Source organism: Annulohypoxylon maeteangense (genome assembly GCF_022496945.1).
Source record: "Annulohypoxylon maeteangense strain CBS 123835 unplaced genomic scaffold GGS22scaffold_20, whole genome shotgun sequence".
NCBI classification, from domain to species: domain Eukaryota; kingdom Fungi; phylum Ascomycota; class Sordariomycetes; order Xylariales; family Hypoxylaceae; genus Annulohypoxylon; species Annulohypoxylon maeteangense.
Genome location: NW_025953267.1, coordinates 137,654 through 162,343, shown reverse-complemented (window position 1 = coordinate 162,343; position 24,690 = coordinate 137,654). Strand labels below are relative to the sequence as shown.

Genomic DNA, 24,690 nt, shown 5'->3' with positions numbered 1-24,690 from the left:
GTGGAAAGGCATAGGGGGTACTTGAAATAACTTTTATATTCACATAATTTCTCCTATGATCGCTAATATAGAATCATAGTAGTTACCCTTTTCAGCAGTGCCTTATTGTCCATGAAAACTTTGCGCCGAATCTCTTATGCCCGCTGTTATGAATCACTTTTATACAACGAGTGCCTCTTCGATTGATCACATGAGCTCGAAATCCCAAGATGATATATACCTAGGTAGGTAGGTTTATTCTGGCGCAAAACCTTGCTTGAACTCCTAAATGTCCTGTGGGTATCTCCGCATTTCTTCCTATGCTTCAGGGTCGTCGGCTTCCTCAGTCCTCTTCATAAACTCGAGTTATCCCCCCTAAGAGCTTTTCGCATAATGTTAGCTCTCATCCATGATTAGACACCGAGCTCCTCCTTTATAGTACCACCACAATGAAGCGATGGTACGAGCATGGGATATCTTGTTAGTATGTGCGAGTCGTTGGTATTATTTATAAAGTAGGACATTCACGCCGGGACAGCGGAGTTCGCCGAGAATAGTTTCGTGACTTGATAGAACATATCCTCGATGGGCGGCATGGCGAACGCAGGCGCGGTATCAAATAACTCCGCAAGTCTCTGTGGCGCAATGACAACAGGAGAGGCTTCGTCAGCTGCATCTTCTGGTATATCGACGTCCATTTCGTCCCCACTCGCTATCTCATCATCATCTCCAGCAAGCAACGCGAAAGTAGTTCCGTCCTCTGGAAGCTCTTCGGTGTGTACTTGGTCGAGATTGAGGTCAACGAGCGGTTGAGCAAAGGCAAGGGATTTGACATCCATGCCTTCGCTAACGGACCATAGTTGGGCGGCGGAATCTAAGACAAGGTATCCACTATATCCAACTGCGGCAACGACTGATACTATTGGGTGTGGAAATTGGCGCACTAATTCTGGCTCGCTTTGGTCTGGCTTGAATATGGCAAGTTCGGAGTTAACGTATTGTGAATTTAGCTTGCCCCGCGAAACAGCCACCGCAAAAGTCGAAGTCCGATAGTCGACCGCCATGTGCGTCAGGATAGATGCACCTAGATTGTGGGGATCTTCGCTTGTCCTTAGTTGAACTCCGTAGAGTAACTCGTCCGAAACCAAATCGTAAACCATTAAACGATCGGAAAGCACAACCATAGTCGAGGATATAATCTTAATATCCCGAACATCCCCTGTTATTAAACCATCGATTGAATTTCGAATTTTGCCAGACTCTGTGTCGATAACATGAACAGCCGAGCTATGGATGGTTCCGATGGCGCAGACTAGGGTAGATCCATCTTCGGAGAAAGTGACTGCGCCTGAGCCTCGTAGAAAAGCTTGCACGGCTATCGCATCCGAATTGAGAGGCTCCTCGTTTTCTTGGAGGTATATGGCCCGGGAACATGCCCAGCTGTATAGTTGGCGATCCATTTTACCCTTGACCAATACTCCGTCTCGTTGTCTGACTGTCGGTTCCCAAAGTCGGACAACTCCATCTTCTCCAATACTTGCAAAACGGTGTACATTCGGGTCGGCAGCTAAACCATAAATAGGCTCACTTCGACCCGTATAATGCGGCGCATTAATGCGAGATACAAGCTCTAGGTTCTGATCTTCTGGGGAAACGGCCCAGAATTTCAGAAATACTTCGCGTCTCTCGGCGGGTGAACCTTCAAGAGAATCAACATCTCGCGTAGGCGGCTGCCATTCGTCCGTCGTGGCAAGCCATTTGCCATCTGCTGAATATGTCATACCGGTGATACGGGGTTCTGTTATTGCGTAGCCCTTGGCTGTCATGTTGTTATCCGTCGGGTTCGTTCTTGTTAGAGCCTGTTTTGAGACGCCCTGTAAAGTAGTGAGGTCGATCGTCTGTATCAAAGGAATTGATGGACCACTTCGAGATTGGCTGATCTGCTGTCCGTTCCCTACACAAAAATGAATTCGCGAAGAGTCTGCTGGGTTGATAGCTGCGGGTGTCTTCAACAACCGAACCTGGGAATTTTGTCCAACTCTCCGGACTATATCATCTTTTGACAATGGTTGAGGATAGGTGAGGGTCTGGATCCCGGATATATAAGTCGAAGGTTTCATTTCTGCTGTTGACAAAATGATAACCGAGTTGTCGTCCAAATGAACGACGTAGGCGGAACCACGTTCTGAAACAACAATATTCTCGATTGTCGCTGAGAGGTGAGGTAGGAAGTCCATTTTGTGTGTATCTAATTGCCAAAGGACCAACGTCGACTCAGATCCTCCGGAGATGATATAATTACCTATAGCTAGAATTAGATTTTGATTATCAAAAAGTAATAACAATAGGAATGTTTCTTACCATCTCGTGACCACTTGACGGCATGGACTGCCTTGCGGTGCCAATGATATTTGCGGGGTTGGAGAGAATTTCTGTGGCCCTTTGAGCTGTGCAGGCGGTATAATTGAGGTATGAGGTCGTTATAGAAAAACACAGCTCCGCGAGCACAGCCAACAACGATTTCCACGACAGGTGCATCGCCTGCTTCTGCCTGACTCTTTTGGTTAAGGTGCACACGGTCTGTCACCCTCACATCTAAGGATGTGATCTCGTCACTACCGTTGAGAGTGAAGAATTCGTATTCTAATTCGCTCACAACATGAACTGCCGGGGCAGTTTGCCTGCCAAATAAGACATTCCGCTCTGATGACGCTATCAACGCATACCCATTTCGGATGGATCGTAAATCCAAAATCGGCTCCACCTGGTTTAAGAGAGTTTTATGTGCGCTCATCTTGTACCCTTGAATATCACAAGCAATGATTTGCCAGGTACCATGTTTTTCGACGGAAACGAATGGCACATCTCTGAATTTGGAGCCGATTTTAAGGGGTTCGATTGACATATCGCATAAAAGACGACATTTTACTTTAGATGCAAACTCGGCCCCATCACCATTTGTCCAGTTGATCGACCATAGATGACCAGCAGACGAGGCGACCCATACGATATTGGGTGAGCTGGGGGACAGGCAAATGGAAACAATCTGTTGTTCGACGTTTTCGGCATCTAGCTGTAGCAGTGGAATTTTGCGTACTAGAAGGGATTCTGCTGCGGAGTATACTTGGATAGAGGTGTTGTATGCGATTATCAAGTACCTGATGTGAGTGTTAGCCTTTACGTCTCTACTCGCGTCTATCACCAGGTTTTGCCGGGTAGATTATCTGTAGCGCGTACTTCTCATCTTGGGTCAATATAGGGTCAATGTTCAACATTCTTCCTCCCATGGGCTTTGAAACCTTCCATGTCGACAATTGGTCTTCACTAGCTTGTCCATTCTCTTCTGCTTCGACCTGAAGCTGTTGTGTTTCCTGGTTTGCGATAGAGGCGTTGTCGTTGTTGGCTTTTGTATTAGAATTATTCGAGCTATCTAAGTCCCCTGATGGTGTAGTTGAGCCATTGACTCCATTGACTTTGCTGGTCGTTGCGTCTTTCGATAGCTTGCCGTTGGTTGGGGCGGCTTTAGAGGTGCGGCGATGGCGTCTTGCTCGTTTCCGTTTGCCATGCTCATCGGTCTCTCGTTTTCGTTTATTCGCATGCGTATCCTAAGAGATGTGAGTTTATAAGATTATAAATATTGTCCATAAAGCTTGGCTTACTTCTGCACTTTCTACGGGAGCCATCTTGAGATTTAACAGCCGTGATGGTTAAGAAACGGCTTTGAGTATTACCAAAATCTACTTTCTTAAGGTTGCAGGCTAAGCGCAAAAAGTTCACAAGTTTTTTGCGGGACGTCGCGATAAGGTACACGGATAAGAAATTTTCGGGGGAGGAGCAATCCGAGCGCCCGTATCCACATAAAAAGTACGCAGGTACGTCTTACCTTTAAAGCTCTTGGCGTTATTTTTTTAATCGATAAGGAAGCAGATCATCAATCTCCAAAGTTTCTTTCAATTCACGTCTTGTTAACTACACGCTCCTTTCTTGCGACAACAACAACAACCTGCACTTCGCATAACCAACCACACCTCACGCATCGACTTTCAATTTAATAAACTAATCCCGATCAACATAAAACAATAATCTACGGATCCCGATCCTTACCAGACAAGATGATTATTCCTATTCGCTGCTTTTCCTGCGGAAAGGTAGGCATCGCGACGCCCCGCTACTTAACATCTTCTTTGTATTAACTAAAGCGCAAATAGGTGACTGGCGATCTTTGGGAACGCTACCTCAAGCTGATCGATGAGGGCAGTGCTGATGGGTTCGTCGCAAATCTCCCATTATTTTCACGTTGCATATATACGTAGGATACTAACAGATCATCCAAGAGATGCCATGGACACCCTAGGTCTTAAACGCTACTGCTGTCGTCGCATGATCATGACTCACGTTGATCTCATTGAAAAGCTACTCAAGTACGTCTTCAATGTATCGAATCAAATGATGGCATAAGGGTGAAGTGCTAACAGGTAAATCCAGGTACACACCGGACGGACGTAACGAGAAGAAGATCCAGCTTCAGCAACGATAGATGAAATAATCAAACTTGGATGCTCATACGAGTGGCGTTGATATGTTTTGGTGGCGATGATTAGCACAAAATTGCATTCTCGGGCGTTAGGTTGGTACTTTGAGGAAGGCGTCTTGAGTCATCGCAATGATTGAGCTAGAGTACGATGTGAACAGTCTGCTTTAGAAGAATGCCATGCCATTTGTACAAATGAATTCATGGATCCCACCTACTTCGAACACGGGCAAAGCAGTTGGATGTCTCGTGCGGCTGAAAAGGCAAAAGAAGATCAGTTATAATTTGAATCCATGACCTACGGAAATCCTAGCCGAGTTTGCTGGATATCGGGTGCGGTCTGCGGGTAGTTCAGCCATTCGATAATCTCGATTCGCGCTTATTAGTCGCGTAAATGCACCTACACTACGAGGATGTTGGCGGCGCCTAACCACAATTTCGCTTCGAAGTTCCTGTAACTTCCGTAAATAATTCACTCTAAAGCAAGGGAAATATTCTTCGTAACTTTTCCAGGTCCTTGGTATCGAAATCTGCATTGCCCGGTAATTAGCTCGGAGTCGGCGAACATGTCAGGTGTTCTGTTGGAAAGAAAGCATCCCAGCTCGAGGCTCTTTTCGATAGGTAAACTTGATATGTGATATTTGCCACGTCAACCTACACATGCAGACTGCGGTTCTCTCGTTGCCGCGAAGCGCTGTGCCGCACCCTAATTATCTAAGATCTAGTCGTTATGCTTTACATGGAGCGTTTAGATATGCGGTCTAGAGGCTAAGCGGCTCCTCTAATCGGCGTCGAGTCTAAGTTGACGGCCAATGGGTATCTTATGTAGGTACCTAGCTAAGTACATATCATAACAATCTCGTCGAAATCCTCTTGGAGCAAGCAAACTACTTCTTGATCTAACCTATATAGTCTAACTGCATGGACAAGCTACTAGTGGTGCGTAAGTTAGGTAGGCATACCAACTAACAGGTATCCTAGTAGTAGTCAGCTATAAGACTATCTCAAACTTATACTATATAGTCATGTTTAGTTAACTGTTGGTGTAGTTGGAATAGCTACCCATAACTGGTATCAATGATCGCCTTCCAGGACCGGAAATTATTAAGTAAGGCTCGTCTATACAGCTGGGATTGTTTCCGAATGCAAGGTTCTCCCAGCCTTTCTGCATAGAACTCTTTTTCCAGGTCACTAGCATGCCATTCAAGCCCGATATGTATGTGGAAGTATGCAGTATCACGGCGCGTATGCACGTCTATCTACACTACATCCTCAAGCTGTGTTCTGGAAGCACGCCCCCAATGGATAAGCGAGAGTTGATCTCAGATATGTTAGTGCATGTTCATCGACTTCGTTGAATGCTCGGGTAGTAAACCAATATCAGAGCTTACCATGAGGCTCGTGAGCTCTGTTATCATGGTATCATTAAGCGGTGTGTGTCACTTAGCCCCTGAATGGAATCTGTTGCTTTGAATTGTCCAATGTAGGAAGTTATGTAACTGGTAGGTAACAGGTAGGAACTACAGGTAGAAATATAATTTCGCTGTGTTACACAATGTACTTCGTAGACGATATGACTTTGAGGATGCCACTTCCTTACTAAGTAGCCAATCGAATAACAAGACGTTCACCCAGGTGGACCCGACTAGGATTAATTTGGGCAATCGGGTAACAGGAACCGGTCCGGAAATTTTTGGAATTTTTAAAAGTTCCATGTTCAACATCTTTTTCTCCTGGTGATGAGATGTAGTGCTGAGAGGTAGGCGAGTCTTCCCGCTCAGGATTAAGGATGTTTGACGAAATATCAATTATCACGATATTGTCCATTCTACGTTTTAGCTCACTAATGGCTACTGGTATGACTCCTCATGAGAGTAGAATCGGCCGTATGGAAATTCGGCCCCCAACTGGCCATGAAGACGAAGCAAACTCGCTGGCTCTCGCGGTAACATCCAGGCGAGGGTAAAGAATTTACCTAGCTTACTCCGCCAGCTCGGCTTCTTACACCAACTGGGCTTCTAGTTTATGCTATCAATGCAATGATGCCAAAGGACTCGGGATGCCGAGTCTAACAACGAACCCTAATGGCTATTCGAAAGACAGCTGGACCTTGGATATGCACCGTTTTAAGGTCGCTGCCCACTGATCGGCCGAGACTGACAGGACTGACAGTCTGACACACCAACAGCCTTCTGGGTCCCACATGGTTTGACCCAGTTAGTGCTAATAAAAGGAGCGGTACCAGATCTTCGGGAACGCCTTCATAGTGGATTTCATCGAAGGATTGGTTCTTGCGATCGCTCATACGAAATACCCACAACTCTTCGCACCGGCATTTTCTTTTCATCCCTCTTTATCATGTCCATGGATATGGTATAGGCAACAACACATTATCAGGCCATTTAACCCAAATTTGCTTCTGATGATGTTCAGATATCGTCGCCACCTGGCTGCCGATTTAGTTATCAGCGGCATTAAAATTACCTAAGCCTACTAGATGTCCACGGTGTCGGATAGACGTTTCTATCGCGAGCTGAGACATTAGATCTCAAATTTCCTAAAGGGAAAATATCCCAGGTGTTTATGTTCAGCCGTTGTGATTCAATGTGCAACTTTGCTTACGTCGAAGGAATCAAGAAAAGAAGCAAGAATGTTTCCCGTTTCACTCAGCCTATGCTATCATGTCACTTCGTCATTGGCTACAACATCCCGAACTACTACGGCTACTACGGTAAGTCTGGGGGCCTGTCGTGATCTTTTGCGCTTTTACATTTTTTTACACTTTTACCCCGACATGTTCAGGTGAAAGTGGGTTAATAGCTCAGTCATAAAGTTCTGGACAAGGGTTGACAGGGTGGGAGAAGCTCAGAGCTCGAAATGGCTTCGTGTTACTCGTCGATGGAAGCGACCCATGTGTGGCTCTAAGCGCCGAAACCCCTGCTCGTCCCCCTGCAGCCCCCTCCGAAGTCTCTCCCTTGCTATCATCCTACTCGTCGAACGCTGCGCTCAAGTAGTAAAGAGGTCAAGACGCGCATCTGCATGCTCTAGGATCTGTGGATGACCCAGCGAGCGCAAAACCGATGGTTGCTAACTCAGAGTAAGCCATTTTTTTGTGAATGATACGAGTCGCAGAGATCGGATTGTACCCGAACAATTTATCAATCAGGACAAAAAAGAGCCTCCGTACTACCCATAAGCTACCTATTAGGCAATAGAACAGCGAGGGCAGGAATCCTTCTCGTCAGTAATCTACGACGGCATCCTACCCCATCTTTGCTTTTGCTTCCACTCTAGGCCACCTCAGGTCCAAGTCGCGATAATATCATACATCCCACCCAATAACGCTCCCGCTATCCGAATCCCTCGCTACCCTCCGGCTCTCATATCCAACTCAACTTCGATTCGAAGGATTCATAGGGTAGCTAGCTCTACTACCTAGTGTACCTATCTAGTCTTCACTCTGCTGGTGAGCTCCACGTTCATTATCCCTTTCGGGTTTCAGTGGAGCTCCCTTGGACGAATCTCAAAGCTCAACGACCTTTCTCAGCCCCTCCTACATGAGCGCAGCAATTGATTCAACCTAGCCCACCACGTTCTGTCCCTCCAGTCACGCCGAACCACCATCCCGATAGACAATACATACATACATATAATCCTTCCGTCCCCTGTCTCGCTTCAACGGGTCATCTTTCCTGGGAACTGTCCGAGTGTTGGTCCCCAGCTTGTTAGAGCCTCGCGATAGTCGATCTGCATGATATTGGGCTGTCAAGGATCGCTGGTATTCGAAAATTCGCACCGCCTTTTTCGTGGGGTCTCGCGCTGGTCGATAAAGCAGGCTCTATTCTACGGGAAGTTACCTAGTAATTCTCCTTCAGTGTTCTCGATCCGACCATCGTCAAGGCCCAGATCCGACCCATATTGCGGCCCTCTACATAGCCAACGTATCCATCATCGCGTCTGTAATAAGCGCGCCACTTCTTCGCATTAGATTGTTGAGGCGCGATATAATATAAAGAGCCGCTATCAAGCGCCCTCGAGGCAGTTTTTCAAAACACCGCCCGACCTACATCGTGGCCGATTCATCTTAATTCTCCTAAGGTAGTCATGGCTCTCGAAGCTCCGTTGAGATCGTCAACTGGGAGTATAATATCCGCTTTCTCGCCTCACATGGATGCATCTATGTCTTCGCCAGAGTCATCCTCTGCTCCCCACTCACAATTCCGCCCAATGTCAGTTACTTATCACTTCCAACCTCCATAATTGGCGACAGTCGCTAATAGAAAACAGGTCTACTAGTGCTATAGAGTCCAGTTCCTTACGGCCGTCATCGGCGGCTCCCCGACCCGCTTCCGCCAATCACTATCTCATGAGTCCGAGCGACATAGTCGGCCCTTCGCCAGTCACATCCGTCGGGACAGAAGTGACAGAGATAGATGATGAAATGTCTGATGAGGTTCGATCCCAACCTACCACAGCGAACCCTGACCGGCAACCTCAGGTTGGTTGGCTCGAAGACGGGAATGCGCTTGCAGCCACAATGCTGACTTAGAGCTAGCTTCTAATGCTTAGCACGAATGTTCCCGATCAAGTTCGACAAAACGTAAATGAAGAGGCTGTTTCGGTCATTCACGCGCCGGAGAGCTTCCAGAGTTGGGTGAGTTCAACTTTGATATTCAATTGTTATGCATTCGCTCATCATTGCAGACTACCGCCGACAACTCGCCAAGGCAATCGGAGTCGACCCAAAAGACATCGCCTTCTACTCCTCCCGCCAAGCCAGAGAATATACTCCTGCCATCTAGTAATGACTTGAACTCAAAGGTAAACAAATCAGCTATTTGTCGGGAATCGATACGATACTAACTGATACAGACTAAATCTCCTGCCCTGCCGACACCGCCTCCTCTATCAACAGATATCAAGCCCGTCAGGTACAGTATTGACACTGCAACGCCTAGGGCTCAGAATCTACAGGATGTACTCAAGGACTCATCGAGGATACGGTCTAGTAGTGCTAGTAGCCTCGAATGTTAGTGCAACAGCTTCTTATATATAAATATTATAGCTAACAATTTATAATAGTAATACCGGAGAGCAAGGAACCTGAAACGGACACAGAACCCGACCTAGAAAGTTATGACGATGAGGAATTTGTAACGCCTGTTCGTGAACAGGACGTTGATGATGTGGAGATCAGTTCTTTGAAGACGGCATTACAGGAATGTTGGACCTTGTGCAATACCTTGGCTACTCTTAGCACGCACCACCGAGAAAGAGTATTCAGTACGTCGGGAACCCCTGATGGCCATGAAAGGGCTTGGAAATGCTGTTGGAAGTTGTGTCAGCGATTATACGACAGCCGCGACGAACCTGACGAATCCTTTAACGTTCGTCAAAATCTGGATCTTTGCAGGGATTTCTGCCAATCCCTCTTCGATATACGGCAACGCAAAGACGAGGTTGCGGATTCCGTTCTGCGGGTTAGCTTCGAGCTCAACAACCAGTTAGTGAACTAATATTATTGTTGTTATTAAGGGCAACAATCATACTAATAGTAATCTAGTCTATACAGTGCGCAGGATAACCGAATCCTTCCGGAGGCATTCCGAGAACGGACTCTAGACTTCTACATAACACTATGTCATAGGCTTATGAAGCAGCGTGGCGAGCTGGGCGAAGAAACGGATTCGCTACTCTCTGCATGTTGGTCACTTGCGGAAATGTTATTCAGCTTACGACAGAGCAAGAGAGATGGGAAAGCTCCAGACGAAGAACTTCTAGGCTCGGCGGTTCAAGCATGTTGGGAACTATGCGACATATTTAGGGAAGGATGGACACAGATCCGACCGGACAGGGGGACGCCGCGTCCTAGTCAAACCAGCTTTTTCACATATAACCGAGAAAGGGAGGCGGCCGAGTTAACAGACGGCAGAGAAAGCCGAGCTTCGCAACGCTCGAAAGCTGGCAGTTTAAAAAATCAAAAGTCTCAAGGAGGAAAATCATCTCGCAAAATACCACCAGTCCCCGAAACCCCCGTGACCGAGTTCGAGGACACACCCGTCTCTCCTGACGGCGAATCTCCACAAGTACCTAACATTCTAGTCCTCGGAACGGATAGCAATAGAGGCGGCCGATGGTCCAGCAGCGCCTCAAATTTATCTAGCTACTCCCAAAGTAGCCAACGGACGTCTAGCACGGCTACCACAGCAACAACAAACGAAGACCCGAATATTACGCGCATCAAGATCCTCCTCCTTAAAGCTGCGATGAATATCGGCTTCTCGCGCGACGCTAACGTGGACGGACACTATCATAACGGCGCGGCCTCCTTGCAAGCTTTTGTCAAAGCACTACCTATGGGCTCGTTCGGCTCATTGCCCGCCCACGCCGCATTACTAAAGAGCTACAAAAATCTCGTCGTAGCCGATTCATCGTTTCGACAGGCATCCTCTCTACCGTCGCGTGGGAAACGTGTCCTAGCTACCGACGTAGCGAATAGCGTCGGTTGGATGGCGCATCGTGCCAGCCAATACGGGTTCCTGCGCGACCTATTCAAGCTCGTGTTTGGCTTCCACGTCGAGGAGGCCGATGGCCGGAAGAATGTCAGCATCGCGGTTTGATCACTATCTATCACGACTCTCTGTTACGTCCATTTTTATACGATTGATGAGGATGATCTGATGAGGTATACGCACACGCATGGGAATCCGGACTCAGGGAAAATATTATCTCATATTCACGATCGATGACGAACTCCTACCCACCCAACAGAAAGAATATAACATCAGACAAAACAAAACACGACTTGGACGATAACCAAGCCCAGAGTCTGGGGTTACGATGTTTTGTATTGGGTTATCTTGATTATCCATTTATCCGGGGCGGTTCTAGTATTTATTTTTAATATCCATTGGGTCATCGGTATCACGTCACAATGTTTTGTTTTTTCCTCGCTTTATTCGAAGCCCTCGCTTTACGCTACTACGCTTTTTATAAGATACCCCCCTTTTTTCTCTTATTTATTCCCTCTATCTCGGAGATGATACGATGATCAGCGGCGCTTGGAGGGTATGAATGGAAGAAAAGAAAAGATAAGATGGAGGGAGGTGGATATGGTAGAAGAAGATATGGGGGTTGGGTTGGCTGGTGTAGATGAGATGAGATGGGTTGGCTACCTAGGTACTCTGGGTATCTACCTACATACTAGGTAGATACGTGGGGAAGCTGAGTTGATATATACATATACCTGAGCAGGTATATTTGTGATATGTTGATGGAATACGGTTACGGATATTATGATATACTTATGTAAAACGCGGTGGCTTAAAGAGTTTATAAGGCTTACGCCTAGCAAGATAAGGAATTGCAAGAATCTTTGGATTTTATCAAGACATCGTATCCAATCTCACAGGTGACCATTCCTCTAGTCTATTAGCAACTCGTCCATACAGTCTGCAGAGTGAAGTATAAATAACCCATCACAGTAACGGTCTTCCACCGGCAATGTTAGATCAACGACCATGCTGGGATGGCCTAGTCGGTTACATACCTCAGACACCACCCAATCACGAACAAATATAATCGCAGGTTAGTCAAATGGGGAAAAGCAGAAATTCTGTATTGATCCATCAAAGCCTCTCCTATCCATACATGCGAACAGGAGAATCTATACCCACCAATACCGTAAGATGGGAAGGAAGATAGGCCAACTCGTCCATACTCAAGCTCTTCTTCTCATATAGTGCAATGTTTCAGTTGGTCCATCCATTTTCCCTTCGCCATTTTCCCCGTTACGCCATCTCTATCGATTGTGACATTCGCAGCCTCCGAAAAAAAAGCGGGATAGCATGCCACCTAGACAATCCTATCCTTCGTAATTTTCACCACTCTCCGTCCAGCCATAAACGTACTGCGTTGCTATGGTATCGGTCTCTTGTGTGGTACGGGGTTACGTTATCTATTTATCCTTGCGAGTGCCAGCGGGAGGCTGAGTCTCGCCATACTTCTCACACAGATTGTTGTACTCGCGGGATAAACCCTCAGCCTGCTTACGCAGAGTCTCGATATCACGGTCCTTCTTCTCAAGTTCGGTACGGAGGCGGGCGATCTCGCCGGGCTTTCCGGCCTCGGCCAATTTCTCAGATTCCTTAGTCTTGCGGTCGGTGCCCTCGTACTGCTTAACCTTCTCTTCCAGGCGGAGAACTTCCAGGATCATAATGTACGTGCGGTTCAGGATAAGAGATAGGAACAGGGTGAAGCCGCATAGGTACATGTTGCGCTGGCTGTAGAACTTGCGTGCTTGGACTTCGAGACGTTCGTGACCCATCACCGCTCTGTTGTGGGGGTGTCCGTTAGTATGGTGTGACAAATGTGGCTTGTTTTCGGCTAACATTGGTAGGTATGTTTAAAGGGAAGGAGAGGGGAGTAATTGCGGGGAATCTTGAGGCTTGAGAGACTTACGCTGTGCCCTGTTTCTCGGTAGCGGCGGCTAGCTCAAGTTGAACACGGTAGACGCGGTTGACACTATCCAGGAATAGAATCAAGATGAATACGAAGGTGATTTTGAGCCAGTATTGTAACTTGGCAACAACAGGGTTCTCTGAGAGGAAGCTATAATATTCAATAATCTGTCAGTTCCCATCTTTGTGTTGCCAATAGTATTGTTACTTGGCTGGGTTAACGTACGTGAACATCTTTCGCCGGATGGCAAAAGGCATTGGGACAACGAGGAACATAAAGAGTGACATCTCCGCCACCAGGAGTATGAAGACCTGGTTATCCAGTATTAGCAGAGCTGTCAGGGACAGTAAGAACCCCATCTTGGCTGTAGTGGTGTTTGGAAGATGGATTTCTTGGGATGATGGTTCTGCAAGAAATTTAGACATACAAGTGTGTAATAGAGCGTCATCTTGAGAAAACACCAGTGGTGGTTCTAATTCTCGGGAAATGTTTCGTAGGTCGTGGGAGTGTCGGGAAAGAAGACGACGATGATGCCGATGTGGTGCAGCAGTGCCCAAATGTGTTGTCAAAGGTGAATTGGACTTCAGATATGCAAGGTGAAGTTTTGCCTAACGTATGAAAGGACGATACAGGAACCAAATGGCTTTATGATCTTGATATGAAGACAAAGGAATCCTGGTTTTTTAATGTAATTCTTAAGAAAAGTCAAAGTTGTTGGAGGATCGAAAATGTGGCCTTGTCTCACGAGCTTGCAGGTAGTAGTTTCCCGGAGCTGACCGCAGCAACGCAGCTGTGGTTGGTTAGTGGGGCTGATTTAGGTAACACCCAGCTTAGCTTCTCAGGCTGCTCTAAAGTCAACTACGTCAGCTCCGTACAGGGAAGGAAATGACGTCGTAGTGACACAACCAATTAAGCTAGCCCCTATTATGTAATCAACTTCAATCACAACCCTGTACCTCAAAATAATTGGAACACATATCACGAAATAAACATCACATTTGTTACTTGCATAGCACTAAGTTCTATATTTCATTCAATAGAAATACCTAACATTTTGGATATCATCACGATTGTAACCGCGTAACAACCATAGCCTTTTCGTCCAACAACCTTGAAGATTCGGAGCTTGGCCTTCAAACACACTCCGCCTGATAGTCTGGCTTAATAGGATCCTGCAATCTGTCCTGTTGCAATATCAGGTCATTAGGATTGCGTGGACTATAATATGTTTCATTCACCAAACTAGCATCGATGAGTCATTCGCATTCGGTTTATTTGTGTTGCCACGAGTTGTGTTTATCTACCAGCAAAGCTACAGAGCAGACATCTGTCCTCGGAGCCAACCATCACGGACCTATCGGATGACAAAAGTACATCGGCCCTAGATATAGATGGCCACTTATCCCTCAGCCTCAATCTCGTAACTGTTGGATTTATGCTTCGGTTGGAATTTGAAACTTGGATGAGCAGGGCCAAGGAACATCTCGCTATCTCACGTGTCAGCTAATGGCGAGGATGAAAAAGAAAATAGGAAAATAGGAATAAATAAGGGCATACCTAATTTTAAGCCAGTCTTTGTAATGATCACTGGCAAGAAGAGTCTCGAGATCGTTCCGTCCTTGATATCTCGGTGGTCGATCGTTGAGGCTAGGAGGTAGATGTTCCAGGATGCCAATCGGAACGTAACGGTGAGTAAAGCTTAACCACTCCAATAAGAATCGTCTCGTGAAACCCAACCCCATCTCGTCCGATCCCCAAGCTTCCAATCCGTAACGTACGAACTTTTCGATATAGCCTAGTCGTTCAGATGCCGACTTATCTAGATATTGCCCCTTCTCGATCTCTTCGAAGAGCCACGGCTTGACCATAGCGCCTCGCGCGATCATGACAGTATCAACACCGGCGTTGTCGACATGGTCGAAGTAATCCACGTGGGAATAGCAATCACCGTTTCCGAGGAAGTAGATCTTTTCGTCGGAGGTATTCGCCTGGGTGCTCTGGTCAGCTTCGTTAGCAGTATCCGTCAGCTCGTCCTTCTTGTCCTTATACGACTTGATTAAGGCCGAGCATTCAGCAATGTAGGACCAGTTAGCGCTCTTGGTGTATCGCTGCTGTCTGCTTCGCCCGTGCAATGTGATTGCTGCACACCCAGGGGCTCCTAATCTACTACGTGTGTCCGATCCACCAAAAGCAAGCCTCTCAATAAGCTTGTCTGCTGTTGCCTTGTCATCTCGGACACCAGTTCGTAGCTTGGCTGTGATAGGTACTTCTCCAGAGACAACGTTCATGCCTCGAACCATTTTCTCTAGCTTACTAGGTGTATCAAGAAGACCAGAACCAGCACCCGCCTTGTAGACTAGATCGATGGGACATCCGCAATTCAGGTCAACCACTCGGAGATGCGGGAGGAATCGAGTTAAAGCTTCAGTCGTTTTCATCACCACCCACGGCTGGTTACCCGAGATCTGAGCACCGAACTTGAGATCCTTCGCATTGTCGTAACCCTTTACCACCGTATCTCTGCCAGTCGTGAACCGTGGGGGAGTAATCTCCGATTCATGGGCCTTCATAAGTGCCCATTCCCCTTTTTGTCCCTGGACAAGTGGCATACCCATAGCCATCTCCGAATAGGTGACTTGAGCTCCAAGTTCCACACATAGTCGTCGAAATGGTAGATTTCCTTGTGTAGTTAGGGGTGCTAGGACTGGCGTCTCCCTTCCGAAGTAGATCTTCCTCTTCTCCGACGGCTTGAGCGGCGGATCAATAAACTGAGCTCTGATTTCTTCTCTGTTAATAGCGTTTGCTTCCTCACTTCCTTGATCCTTGGCGTGGTGGAATTTTCTTGTGATATCCGTGTCCTTTTCCAACCACTTGATATACGGTTCAGACTTGTCAAAATTGACCTTTCTTCTGGCCAGATCCCACTTGGTATCGGTCGACACGACATTTACAACACCTGGCCTCTGATCAGGGTCCTCGTTGGTGTCCATAGCATCAGAGTTCTGAAGAATAAGCTCTTTTCGACCATCCTCTCGTTCGATTTCTTCCGAGTGGCTCTTTACAAATCGGCACTTCCAACCGGCAGTACATCTACCGTATTTCTCAAAAACGGGACACTTGCCGTCTAGGGTGTCTATGTCTTCACGTCGGCCCTCTTTGAGATACTTGCGTAGGTCATGACACATATTACACCTCTCGCCGAATTTACATGTCTTGGGCGAGAACTCGTTGCTGTAGGTGACACTGTTGCATAGGCGTATAGCATCTTCAAAATGGCCGTAGTTGCGATTCTGATTTTGACCACCTTGCTTCTTTCGATTCTTGCCTCTTTTACCGCCACCATCTCGGTCATCTGTCTTGCCGCCGTCTCTGTCATCTATAGTTGTCCCGGCTTCTGCCGCATCATAATCCACGATCTTGACTGGTTCATCGGATGAAACTAGATATCTAATAGAATGGTTAGTTATAGACTGAAAGGAGGGAAATTATTTAAAGTGAGGGTTAATCTCACTCAGCTTTCACAGGCGCAACACCTCGAACCCTGTCTTTTAGTTGTGATTGTCGGGTTTCCTGTTTCGCCTCTTGGTGGTCGAGCTTTTGTCTCTTAGACGCGGGTCCGTCAGCCATGACGATGTCTGATGAGTTTTCAACATGTGGTTCGGTAGTGGATGTATGTTTGAGCGACTTTTCTACAGAATGTAGAGCTTCTGTTGCTTTAATATCCTCAGAGATATTACCATCCGCCATTTTGGGCAATCAATTCCAAATATATAAAATTTCTGGGTTTTTGCTTGGTGAATTTTTCTTTTCATACAGCCAAGCTGCAATTTGTACTCCGTCTAGCGCATCTAGAAAGAGCGTTGATAGGCAGGTACGTACCTTATTGCGTAGAGCCCCGCGCTTAAATTAGCAACTGCCCCGCCATAAAGCTATCTTGTACCTATCAGACGCCCTATCAAACTTAGAACTTCTCAATGTTCTCATCCATCTTTAGAAAACCATAAATATCGGAACTAGACTGCCAATAGACTTATGGATTTTGTATAATTCTTCGTCTTGAGCGGATGTTTCATAACTTGGGTCTTTAGACACGATTACCTCTAAATTGGTGTTCTCGGTTTCGCTTAGGTACTACGCCCTCCCGACACGAAGGAATCATTTCGTCTTCAGTTCTGCATGCACAAGGCCTTTGTAGACTCAATTAGGACGCACTTCTGTTCCTTCTCTTATGCTTTACGGGGTTGTCGTACTTGATTTGCTGTATGTGATTCTCGGAAGTTCCGAACAGCTTAACGACGTATGGATAACTCTCATGCTCGTCATGGGGGACGGAGTTGAATAATATGTAAGGGACCTTCGAATCAGCCAAAGGAATGGTGTCACTTGTGATATAGACATCCAATGGGATTGCTTTTGCATTAGGTAATATTATTAACTTCGGAAGGTATTCCTATTGGTCTCGGATAGTCTGCAGAAGTGAAGATCCCTTCTGCAATTTTTGCAATGGCTGTGAGAAAAAGCAAATGGATATTGGGATGGGGGCAAGGTCGACAGATTTACAAGTCTGCGAGTCTGCTTCTTGCTTTACATAATGTATCCATGCATTGAAGGGCCCAACAACGATTAGACCTATCTACATAGACAAATCGATATGAAATATGATCTATAATATATAATCTCAATCTCGACGAGATCGATATTTACCTAGTAAGTCAGATGACATGAATAAGATGTGCTATGCTGACCAACTTGAAGGCTTGTCTAGTGCTGTTAGTTTGACGTATGCAGTCATGCGGCACGGAAAAGAGGTTGAGTATCAACTTTTTAACTGTTCGAGTTGTGTTGCATTTAAATTGCCGGCAGAAAACCCAGAGCCAGGTCTAGTTAAGTTTCGTCACGATCATGAGCTCGGAAGGATTGCCTTTGCATCGATAAAATCCCAAGACCGCCTATCTCTATTTTATCCATTCCTAAACACTCTATTCGTGAAAGAAACTGTAAGAGTACCCAATGCTACCATACCTAGTACTAGTAGGACTAGGTCTAGGACCCTAGGTACATAAACAGGCTTTCAACTGAGTTCAGTTACAGCACATAAGGTACGGAAGTACCCGAGATCAATACCCATTGATAGAAGTCACCGCCTAGTGATGATCAATTTGTGCCTGCCTACCTCTAGGTATGATCATCAATTAATATTCTTTACCATGCAAGTATAAACTATAAAATGCAACTTCTAATGTCTTTCCCTGACTTCCCAAGGCGGTGGCACGCTATTACTGGCAGCTACTGGCTGTCAACGTAATCTTAATGCTTAGGTAACAAGCAATTATAGACCGGGCCGGTGGCCGCTATAGACCGTTATTGTAAAGTCAGCGTAACCCAAGCTAAGGCGGGGAAGGTGCGGGATTGGTTGAAGACGATAATTTGTTCTAAAAAGTTTCCGAAAGGTTGACAATCACTTTTCCCTCCCTGCTACAACCGACAATTTACAACGTCTACCAACCTCTAACCTCTCTTTCTAGAAAAGTGCCCAATTTCATGCAGGGGCCTGTTGAAGCGAGGGATTGCCCGCGTGGCCTGTCAACACTTTGACCTTGAACCTTTTTGTATTAGAACGAACTATTAATCTTTACCCTACCGTCATCATCCTATATTCCCTACCATCCGTACCCCATACCTAACAATATTGTTGTTAACCCTTTTGTTAGCACTTCTAGCCCTTCGTATTCCCTTTAAGCTACCTGCAAACATCGTCAGATCTAAACATCATTTCTAACAACCTAACTCACCTAACCTACTTACCTAACCTATATCAGTCTAGATTGCTTAGATTGTTTACACCTTAATCTCTTACCCCTATGCCCTAAACTTTCGAACGTACAGGTTTCCCCATGCCCTTGCGCGACACCTCTATTAATTACCGAGAGACTGGTTAGATGGTTAATTTTGGCAATTAACCTGACGTTCGTTCATAGTTTGGCAGGCCATAACGAAATTAAGAATTGAGAGGCGACTAAGTAGCAAACTACCAACTTTGGGCACGGAACGTTAGGTAGGCCATGTGCTTCGAGCTCAGGCCTCTTCCCTGAACGAAACAATGGCCGAAAACCCACGATCGCCCACGGCAAACAGCAACAAATCTAGGACCGTCCGATCTCAGAAGATCGCGCCCTCTACCTCCGATGCTGTTAGTATAAGCGACCGCACCGAGTCCTTAGACCGAGTCCCTCCTCCGACTACGCGAAGTCATACCCCGGGCCACCTCGCGTCCAAGAGCCAAGGCGGTTCCTCGAATAGACGCAAGGCTTCAGGACAATCTATACGGACGCGCTCTCAATCCGTCACCTCGAAAACTGCCGCATATACCTCTCCTCCACCCCAGACAGCGGCACCGGCACCGGCGCCGACTCCTATCCCTACCCTTACTCTCCGGCGCCATGGGGACTATACCAGCCCAGTGCCGACCGATCCGCAGGCCGGATCGTCTACCAGCCTAGATACCGACGCACGGCGGCCAACGGCTATGCGTTCGACGTCGGCCATCGCGGGTCGGGCCACGACGATGAGTGCGACCTCGGGAACCTCGGGGGCCTCCCGCAAGTCGTCCGCACCTCCACGTCCACGAGGACCCCACGTACCCTTCCCACCTCTACAAGACCCGAAAACGGCGTCCGACGTGCCCGCTGCGCCCTCCTCGGGTATGTATTGGTCCCGGGCACCTGTGTCCGGAGCTCCCCACACACCCCTCCGTGCGCACACGACGACTCTGGTAGGAAGCAACGTATACGTGTTCGGGGGCTGCGACTCGCGCGCGTGTTTTAACGAGCTATACGTATTGGACATGGACTCGTTTCACTGGAGCAGTCCACACGTAGCTGGCGATGTGCCCGTCCCGCTTCGCGCTATGACGTGTACAGCTGTCGGTAAGAAATTGGTTGTATTTGGTGGCGGCGATGGCCCTGCCTATTACAACGATGTATACGTATTAGATACCGTCAACTTTCGGTGGCATCGACCACGAATCGTAGGAGACCGGACACCAAGCGCGCGGCGAGCGCATACAGCATGCCTCTATAAAAATGGCATCTATATGTTTGGTGGCGGCGACGGAGTACGTGCCCTGAATGATATCTGGAGGTTAGACGTGACGGATCCTCAAAAGATGAGCTGGAAAATGGTATCGGGACCCTCGACGAACTCGACCAGCAGCGCGAATGGCAGTACCCCGGTCAAGGACACCAGTCGGCCGAAAGCGCGGGGTTACCACACGGCCAACATGGTGGGCAGCAAGCTGATCATCTACGGTGGCTCAGACGGCGGGGAGTGCTTTAATGACGTATGGGTATATGACGTGGAGACGCACGCGTGGAGAGCGGTGCATATCCCCGTCACTTTCCGACGGCTGTCGCACACATCGACGATCGTCGGATCGTACCTCTTCGTGATCGGTGGCCACGACGGCAACGAGTACTCCAACGACGTACTGCTGCTTAACCTGGTGACTATGACTTGGGACAAGAGGAGGGTGTATGGCCTGCCTCCCAGCGGACGCGGATACCATGGCACCATACTTTATGACAGCAGGCTTGTCGTCATAGGTGGCTTCGACGGTAGCGAGGTTTTTAGCGATGTCTGGATTCTTGAGTTGGCTGTTCATGCGTACTACTCGCAGATCAGCCATTTTTCTATCGAGGTCTAAGCTATTTACCTAGGTCTTTTTGATCATCTACATACATATATATCTTGGCATTTAACAATCATATTTGGAGCGTCGGCGAGAATCTGGATGCTAACATACCTTGGAACCAACATGGAGATAGCTAAACTACCTATCTACCTACCATCTCATCACTACAGAGATATCATCGCATACATTAGAACGAGGACTAGAGGATAATCTTTTTTTGCTCTTTTTAGCGAAACCGTTGGTCTTTCAGGGCTTCTCCCGAAGGGAGGGGAAACGGATATAAAAGGGGTTTCTTGGACCGGGAGGGGATCTTGGAGGTTTTTTATATCTCGAAGGATGGGTTGGATGGACGACGGGTCACGAGATGACGATTACAGGAGTCTGTCTAGTGGCTTAGCACCTAATGTTTGTTTGGTCGATCTAGGTATGCGTTGTAATATATATTGAAGCACGATGCATTCGTCTATCATGACACTTTTTGCCGCCGCCTCTACCCACCACCGTTTATATAATCCGCAATATCCTAGGTTCTCAAGCCAATCTTCCGTTTCCTCCCCTAAGTTTTCGTAGCTCTGGTCAAGGAAGATGTAGGAATCGTAACCAGAACCTCGACGACTTGGATGTTCTCTATCCAAGGTAAAGGAAGTAAAGGTGATTTTGTACACGAAGCGAAGTGAACCGATGAAGAGAAGAGAGGAAGAGAACCGATTTTTTAAATTCAACGAAAACCCCAACTGCGTGAAGCAGTCCCAAACTCCGGTACAATGATCTGATCTAAGGGAAATATGCAGGTGATTGAATATGTGAAAGTGAATCCAGGACGTAAGTGTCCAAACCCCTTTTTCCTCCCATTATCACGAAAGCGGCGTGAGGCTGGCCTAGCAGCCTAGCCTCACCTGCTCCTCTCGCCATGTTCCCATCTCTCTTCCCTGCAACAGCGAGATGAACCCAAGCCCACACCCATCTATTTCTTCGCCTTCTGCGCCGCAATCCTCTTCTCCTCAGCAGCCACCATATCCTTCCACAGATCCTGGCCCTCATACTCCTCCTTATGGACCTTCTTCTCGATCAAATGCTTCTGCTCGGGATCATCCGGGTCAATGACCTTAATAATCTCCCACCTGCCCGTGCCACTCTTCGCGTCCGCAGTCTCGAACACCGCGCTCGCAATCAACACCGCGAGCGTCAGGCCCTGCGCGTATACTCGGGCTTGCACCAGTTTCTGCGACGTCGTGATGTACTTATTCCGCCCCACGATCCCCAGCGCGATCCCCATCGCCGCAACCCACGACACGAAGACAATCGAGTACCGGTTCTCGCGGCCCCACGTCGTGAACCGCTGCCAGCTCGTCTCGTTCTGTCGGATCAGCTCTGCGGTGCGCTGCGCTTCGTCTACGTAGAAGTTCATCGGGTTGTTGTTCCGGTGGAAGGCGTTCGACCACCGCTCTGCGTTGACGATGGCGCCGAAGGTCCCTGTGGAGGTGACGAGGAAGGCGCGGAAGGGGACGGTTAAGGAGCTGAAGGTTGGGTATCGCTTTGAGGCGAAGATCACGCCGCCGATCCCGAGGCCGATCCCGAGGGTGCCGCCGATGGCGCCGCCGCGTAGGACTTGCCCGTAGTGTGCGGCTTCTTCTTCTTTCGAGATTACTTTCATGGTTGCGGGGTTGTAGTGGGGTTGGGACCCGGCTTGGTTGTTAGGGATGGGTGATGTGGTTGTAGGTGGAGGTGGAGGTTTGAGGTGAGTGGAATTGGTGGCTAGCTTGGTTTGGGTTGGTTGTTTGGCGGGGTGTTAAATCAGTTTCTTGACCGGGTTGGGATGATTCTTGGTTTGCTCGGTGCGACGATAAGATGGATGATCTTTGTAGCTGTGAGGGATTTTGCCTTTGTAAGATTGATGTCGTATGTGTTTTGTGTATCTTTAGGTAGGCACGTGGTCGTATGGAAAGTGAGTAATATTAATGTAATATTCGAGGTATGTCGGATATCTAATGGGAGGAGGTAATTGGTTAAGCTGTTCTTGGCTTGGTGTCTTATGTCTGATGTCTGATATTATCTGATGTCGCAAATTGCAATTGTTCAGGTATGACGAGGTCGCCACGCAGGATATTTATTATTCTAAAGCGTCCTTAGGAATAGGAAAACGGCGATTGGATTTCTAGGAGAAGCGATGTAAAAAAGTGAATTCTTTCCCCGGTCGGGATTTCAAGGGCAAGTGGTGGTTCTTAGTAACACAACGTCAAATTGACGATGTTTTTCCAGACGGCGCATGGAGAAAGTCGGGAAAAAATTACATGATGTAATCCACCCCGTTCAAGGTGGCACGTTTAGCGAGGGTCTGGTACGATGCAATTATGGTTCCTCGCAAGGGGAGACCCCGAGCTATTCCCGGATCGTGGCTGGTGAGCTTGTGGCTTTCGCAGGTATTTGTCGGGTTCTACAAGGCTAAAATGCTCTCAATCATTCTCTCGGGCAAGTGGCGGGGCAGTAACGGCCAACTAAGCCACACCTAAACTTCATAGAGGAAATGCTAAGCGCCGCTACTCGCCGTCTGCTTGCGGTTACACAAGGAAGTTCGGGGTTTGGGGGATTTTAGCTTTCCAGCTATTCGTAATGGGTAACGAGAAAACACGGCGTCTTCCGTCCCGCCACTTTTTGCTTTCCCAATCACTACAGAAGCCACATTATGCACTTGATGCCCTACAGGCTATCGCCCACTTACCATCTGCATCTGTATGTATATGCCTTAATAAGCCCTATGCCTTGACTCGGTCACGGTCGACTTTTGGACAACGGTCGGCGGTACGGCGTGTCGTTCAGGCAATTGACTCGGTGTCGCCATTTGAATTCCTAGAGATTTGCATCGACTTGGGTTGAATAAAATTCCCATGACGATGGATGATGGTCCATGGATGATCATGACCTTTCGATCATACGTTTGGCTTTTATATTATATCAACCATAAAGAAGCCCGACGATGTTCATTCTCAAACTTGCTCAAGCTTCAACGAACGGACGACTTTGAAATTACAAAATAAACGCCGTGGCTAGGCGGACCACCGGCTCAAATATCGGAGCTTACGATCCAGTGATCACTTTCCCAACCATCACAGGGTCGTATCCCATCACGTGCCACGATCCTCTTCTTGGCAGTCGGTCTCTTGTCAGCTCCGTTTCCAATGCGTTCGTGATGTCTTGGCTCAGCCAGGGCTGTTCGGGAAGAACGCATGAGATGCCGGAGGACGCAGGGAACGTTTCATGGGTTGCTATGTAGGGCTCGGTTAAAGCTGACACGACCGTGGTGAAGCCAAGCCAACTATTCTGGAAGCATTCTTCTGTAGGAAGGTGAGTTGTGTGATGGGATTTGTGAAATCATGCATACTAGGGTACACATATCTCTTAACCGTCATAGCTATCGCCATTCATACCCTGTCCGCTTCGAGGCGATTATGCGCCTCATCAAGAAGCCAACAAACCGATATACCCAATTACTTACCTTAATCATTACCGACTAAAGGGAGTCACGAACACGTAGCCTTAGGCACGATAGGCAATTCAAAGTTCATATTCATAGGATATTAAGAACTTCGAGATCTATTAAGACCAGGGAATCAAGTCACGCCGGTTCTCTTTCGGGAATGTACATGCAATAGCAGTCTGCGTTAAGGAGCTGAGAAAGGAAGACATGATCCGAACGGATCACAGAGCGATCCAAGGTCGCGGCCGAGATGGGGCTGCTTCAGGATGATCGATCACAATTTCCCAATCGAACCCGTCGCCGTGGTAGTCGTCGGACCAAACTCCGAATGTGTATCCATCGAAGGTGCACATGGTGTGGGTTCTTAGTGCTGTCTTTTAACGCGGCTCGGAGATGAAGGCCTGTCGTTTAAACATGGCAGTGCTCTCAATCGGCACTTCAACGGCTACTTGTGTAATTATGTAATAAGTTGCTACTAGTCGCGAAGCCGTCGCCTATGTGCTGGCTAGATATAGCAACTAGAGATGGCATCTCCGGCATTAGCATTCCTCAACA

General features: G+C 47.5%; 7 protein-coding genes across 7 annotated transcripts; 3 read left to right on the top strand and 4 right to left on the bottom strand.

The window, feature by feature from the left end:
- Positions 1 to 17: 17 nt before the first annotated feature.
- On the bottom strand, positions 18 to 3,717 carry GGS22DRAFT_172720 (sporulation protein). The gene is made up of 4 exons (XM_047962807.1): positions 3,639 to 3,717; positions 3,217 to 3,584; positions 2,341 to 3,137; positions 18 to 2,281 (listed from the first exon to the last, which is right to left on the bottom strand). The coding sequence occupies exons 1-4, from the start codon at positions 3,660 to 3,662 to the stop codon at positions 504 to 506; spliced, it is 2,967 nt and encodes a 988-aa protein (XP_047815061.1). The 5' UTR covers positions 3,663 to 3,717; the 3' UTR covers positions 18 to 503.
- Positions 3,718 to 3,949: 232 nt separating this feature from the next.
- On the top strand, positions 3,950 to 4,844 carry GGS22DRAFT_172719 (DNA-directed RNA polymerases I/II/III subunit 10). The gene is made up of 4 exons (XM_047962806.1): positions 3,950 to 4,127; positions 4,188 to 4,246; positions 4,314 to 4,400; positions 4,465 to 4,844. The coding sequence occupies exons 1-4, from the start codon at positions 4,092 to 4,094 to the stop codon at positions 4,514 to 4,516; spliced, it is 234 nt and encodes a 77-aa protein (XP_047815060.1). The 5' UTR covers positions 3,950 to 4,091; the 3' UTR covers positions 4,517 to 4,844.
- A 3,770-nt stretch (positions 4,845 to 8,614) lies between these two features.
- On the top strand, positions 8,615 to 11,130 carry GGS22DRAFT_192311 (uncharacterized protein; the record flags this gene model as incomplete). Its single annotated transcript, XM_047965240.1, has 7 exons — positions 8,615 to 8,739; positions 8,798 to 9,008; positions 9,066 to 9,164; positions 9,215 to 9,331; positions 9,383 to 9,539; positions 9,593 to 10,013; positions 10,074 to 11,130. The coding sequence occupies 7 exons, from the start codon at positions 8,615 to 8,617 to the stop codon at positions 11,128 to 11,130; spliced, it is 2,187 nt and encodes a 728-aa protein (XP_047815059.1).
- A 777-nt stretch (positions 11,131 to 11,907) lies between these two features.
- Positions 11,908 to 13,732, bottom strand: GGS22DRAFT_172715 (B-cell receptor-associated 31-like protein). Its single transcript, XM_047962805.1, has 4 exons — positions 13,398 to 13,732; positions 13,196 to 13,281; positions 12,971 to 13,120; positions 11,908 to 12,843 (listed from the first exon to the last, which is right to left on the bottom strand). Exons 1-4 carry the CDS (start codon positions 13,416 to 13,418, stop codon positions 12,468 to 12,470), a joined length of 633 nt encoding a protein of 210 aa, XP_047815058.1. The 5' UTR covers positions 13,419 to 13,732; the 3' UTR covers positions 11,908 to 12,467.
- Positions 13,733 to 13,990: 258 nt separating this feature from the next.
- Positions 13,991 to 16,959, bottom strand: GGS22DRAFT_172714 (FMN-linked oxidoreductase). The gene is made up of 3 exons (XM_047962804.1): positions 16,482 to 16,959; positions 14,528 to 16,417; positions 13,991 to 14,457 (listed from the first exon to the last, which is right to left on the bottom strand). The coding sequence occupies exons 1-3, from the start codon at positions 16,715 to 16,717 to the stop codon at positions 14,370 to 14,372; spliced, it is 2,214 nt and encodes a 737-aa protein (XP_047815057.1). The 5' UTR covers positions 16,718 to 16,959; the 3' UTR covers positions 13,991 to 14,369.
- A 1,485-nt stretch (positions 16,960 to 18,444) lies between these two features.
- On the top strand, positions 18,445 to 21,147 carry GGS22DRAFT_172711 (galactose oxidase). Its single transcript, XM_047962803.1, has one exon. It carries the CDS (start codon positions 19,071 to 19,073, stop codon positions 20,670 to 20,672), a length of 1,602 nt encoding a protein of 533 aa, XP_047815056.1. The 5' UTR covers positions 18,445 to 19,070; the 3' UTR covers positions 20,673 to 21,147.
- GGS22DRAFT_172709 (uncharacterized protein) lies at positions 21,148 to 22,958 on the bottom strand. Its single transcript, XM_047962802.1, has one exon. The coding sequence runs from the start codon at positions 22,312 to 22,314 to the stop codon at positions 21,625 to 21,627; it is 690 nt and encodes a 229-aa protein (XP_047815055.1). The 5' UTR covers positions 22,315 to 22,958; the 3' UTR covers positions 21,148 to 21,624.
- Between the last annotated feature and the right edge of the window lie 1,732 nt (positions 22,959 to 24,690).

Coding starts and splice junctions, on each gene's coding strand:
- GGS22DRAFT_172720 (XM_047962807.1), bottom strand. CDS start 3,662: ATGGCTCCCGTAGAAAGTGCAGAA. Junction 3,585..3,638: donor CTCCCGTAGAAAGTGCAGAA/GTAAGCCAAGCT, acceptor CACATCTCTTAG/GATACGCATGCGAATAAACG. Junction 3,138..3,216: donor ATATTGACCCAAGATGAGAA/GTACGCGCTACA, acceptor CACTCACATCAG/GTACTTGATAATCGCATACA.
- GGS22DRAFT_172719 (XM_047962806.1), top strand. CDS start 4,092: ATGATTATTCCTATTCGCTGCTTTTCCTGCGGAAAG. Junction 4,247..4,313: donor GATGAGGGCAGTGCTGATGG/GTTCGTCGCAAA, acceptor AGATCATCCAAG/AGATGCCATGGACACCCTAG. Junction 4,401..4,464: donor CTCATTGAAAAGCTACTCAA/GTACGTCTTCAA, acceptor AGGTAAATCCAG/GTACACACCGGACGGACGTA.
- GGS22DRAFT_172715 (XM_047962805.1), bottom strand. CDS start 13,418: ATGACGCTCTATTACACACTT. Junction 13,282..13,397: donor TGACGCTCTATTACACACTT/GTATGTCTAAAT, acceptor CTGGATAACCAG/GTCTTCATACTCCTGGTGGC. Junction 13,121..13,195: donor ATCCGGCGAAAGATGTTCAC/GTACGTTAACCC, acceptor TGAATATTATAG/CTTCCTCTCAGAGAACCCTG.
- GGS22DRAFT_172714 (XM_047962804.1), bottom strand. CDS start 16,717: ATGGCGGATGGTAATATCTCTGAGGATATTAAAGCAACAGAAGCTCTA. Junction 16,418..16,481: donor GTTGCGCCTGTGAAAGCTGA/GTGAGATTAACC, acceptor CCATTCTATTAG/ATATCTAGTTTCATCCGATG. Junction 14,458..14,527: donor AAAGACTGGCTTAAAATTAG/GTATGCCCTTAT, acceptor CACGTGAGATAG/CGAGATGTTCCTTGGCCCTG.
- GGS22DRAFT_172711 (XM_047962803.1), top strand. CDS start 19,071: ATGGCCGAAAACCCACGATCGCCCACGGCAAACAGCAACAAATCTAGG.
- GGS22DRAFT_172709 (XM_047962802.1), bottom strand. CDS start 22,314: ATGAAAGTAATCTCGAAAGAAGAAGAAGCCGCACACTACGGGCAAGTC.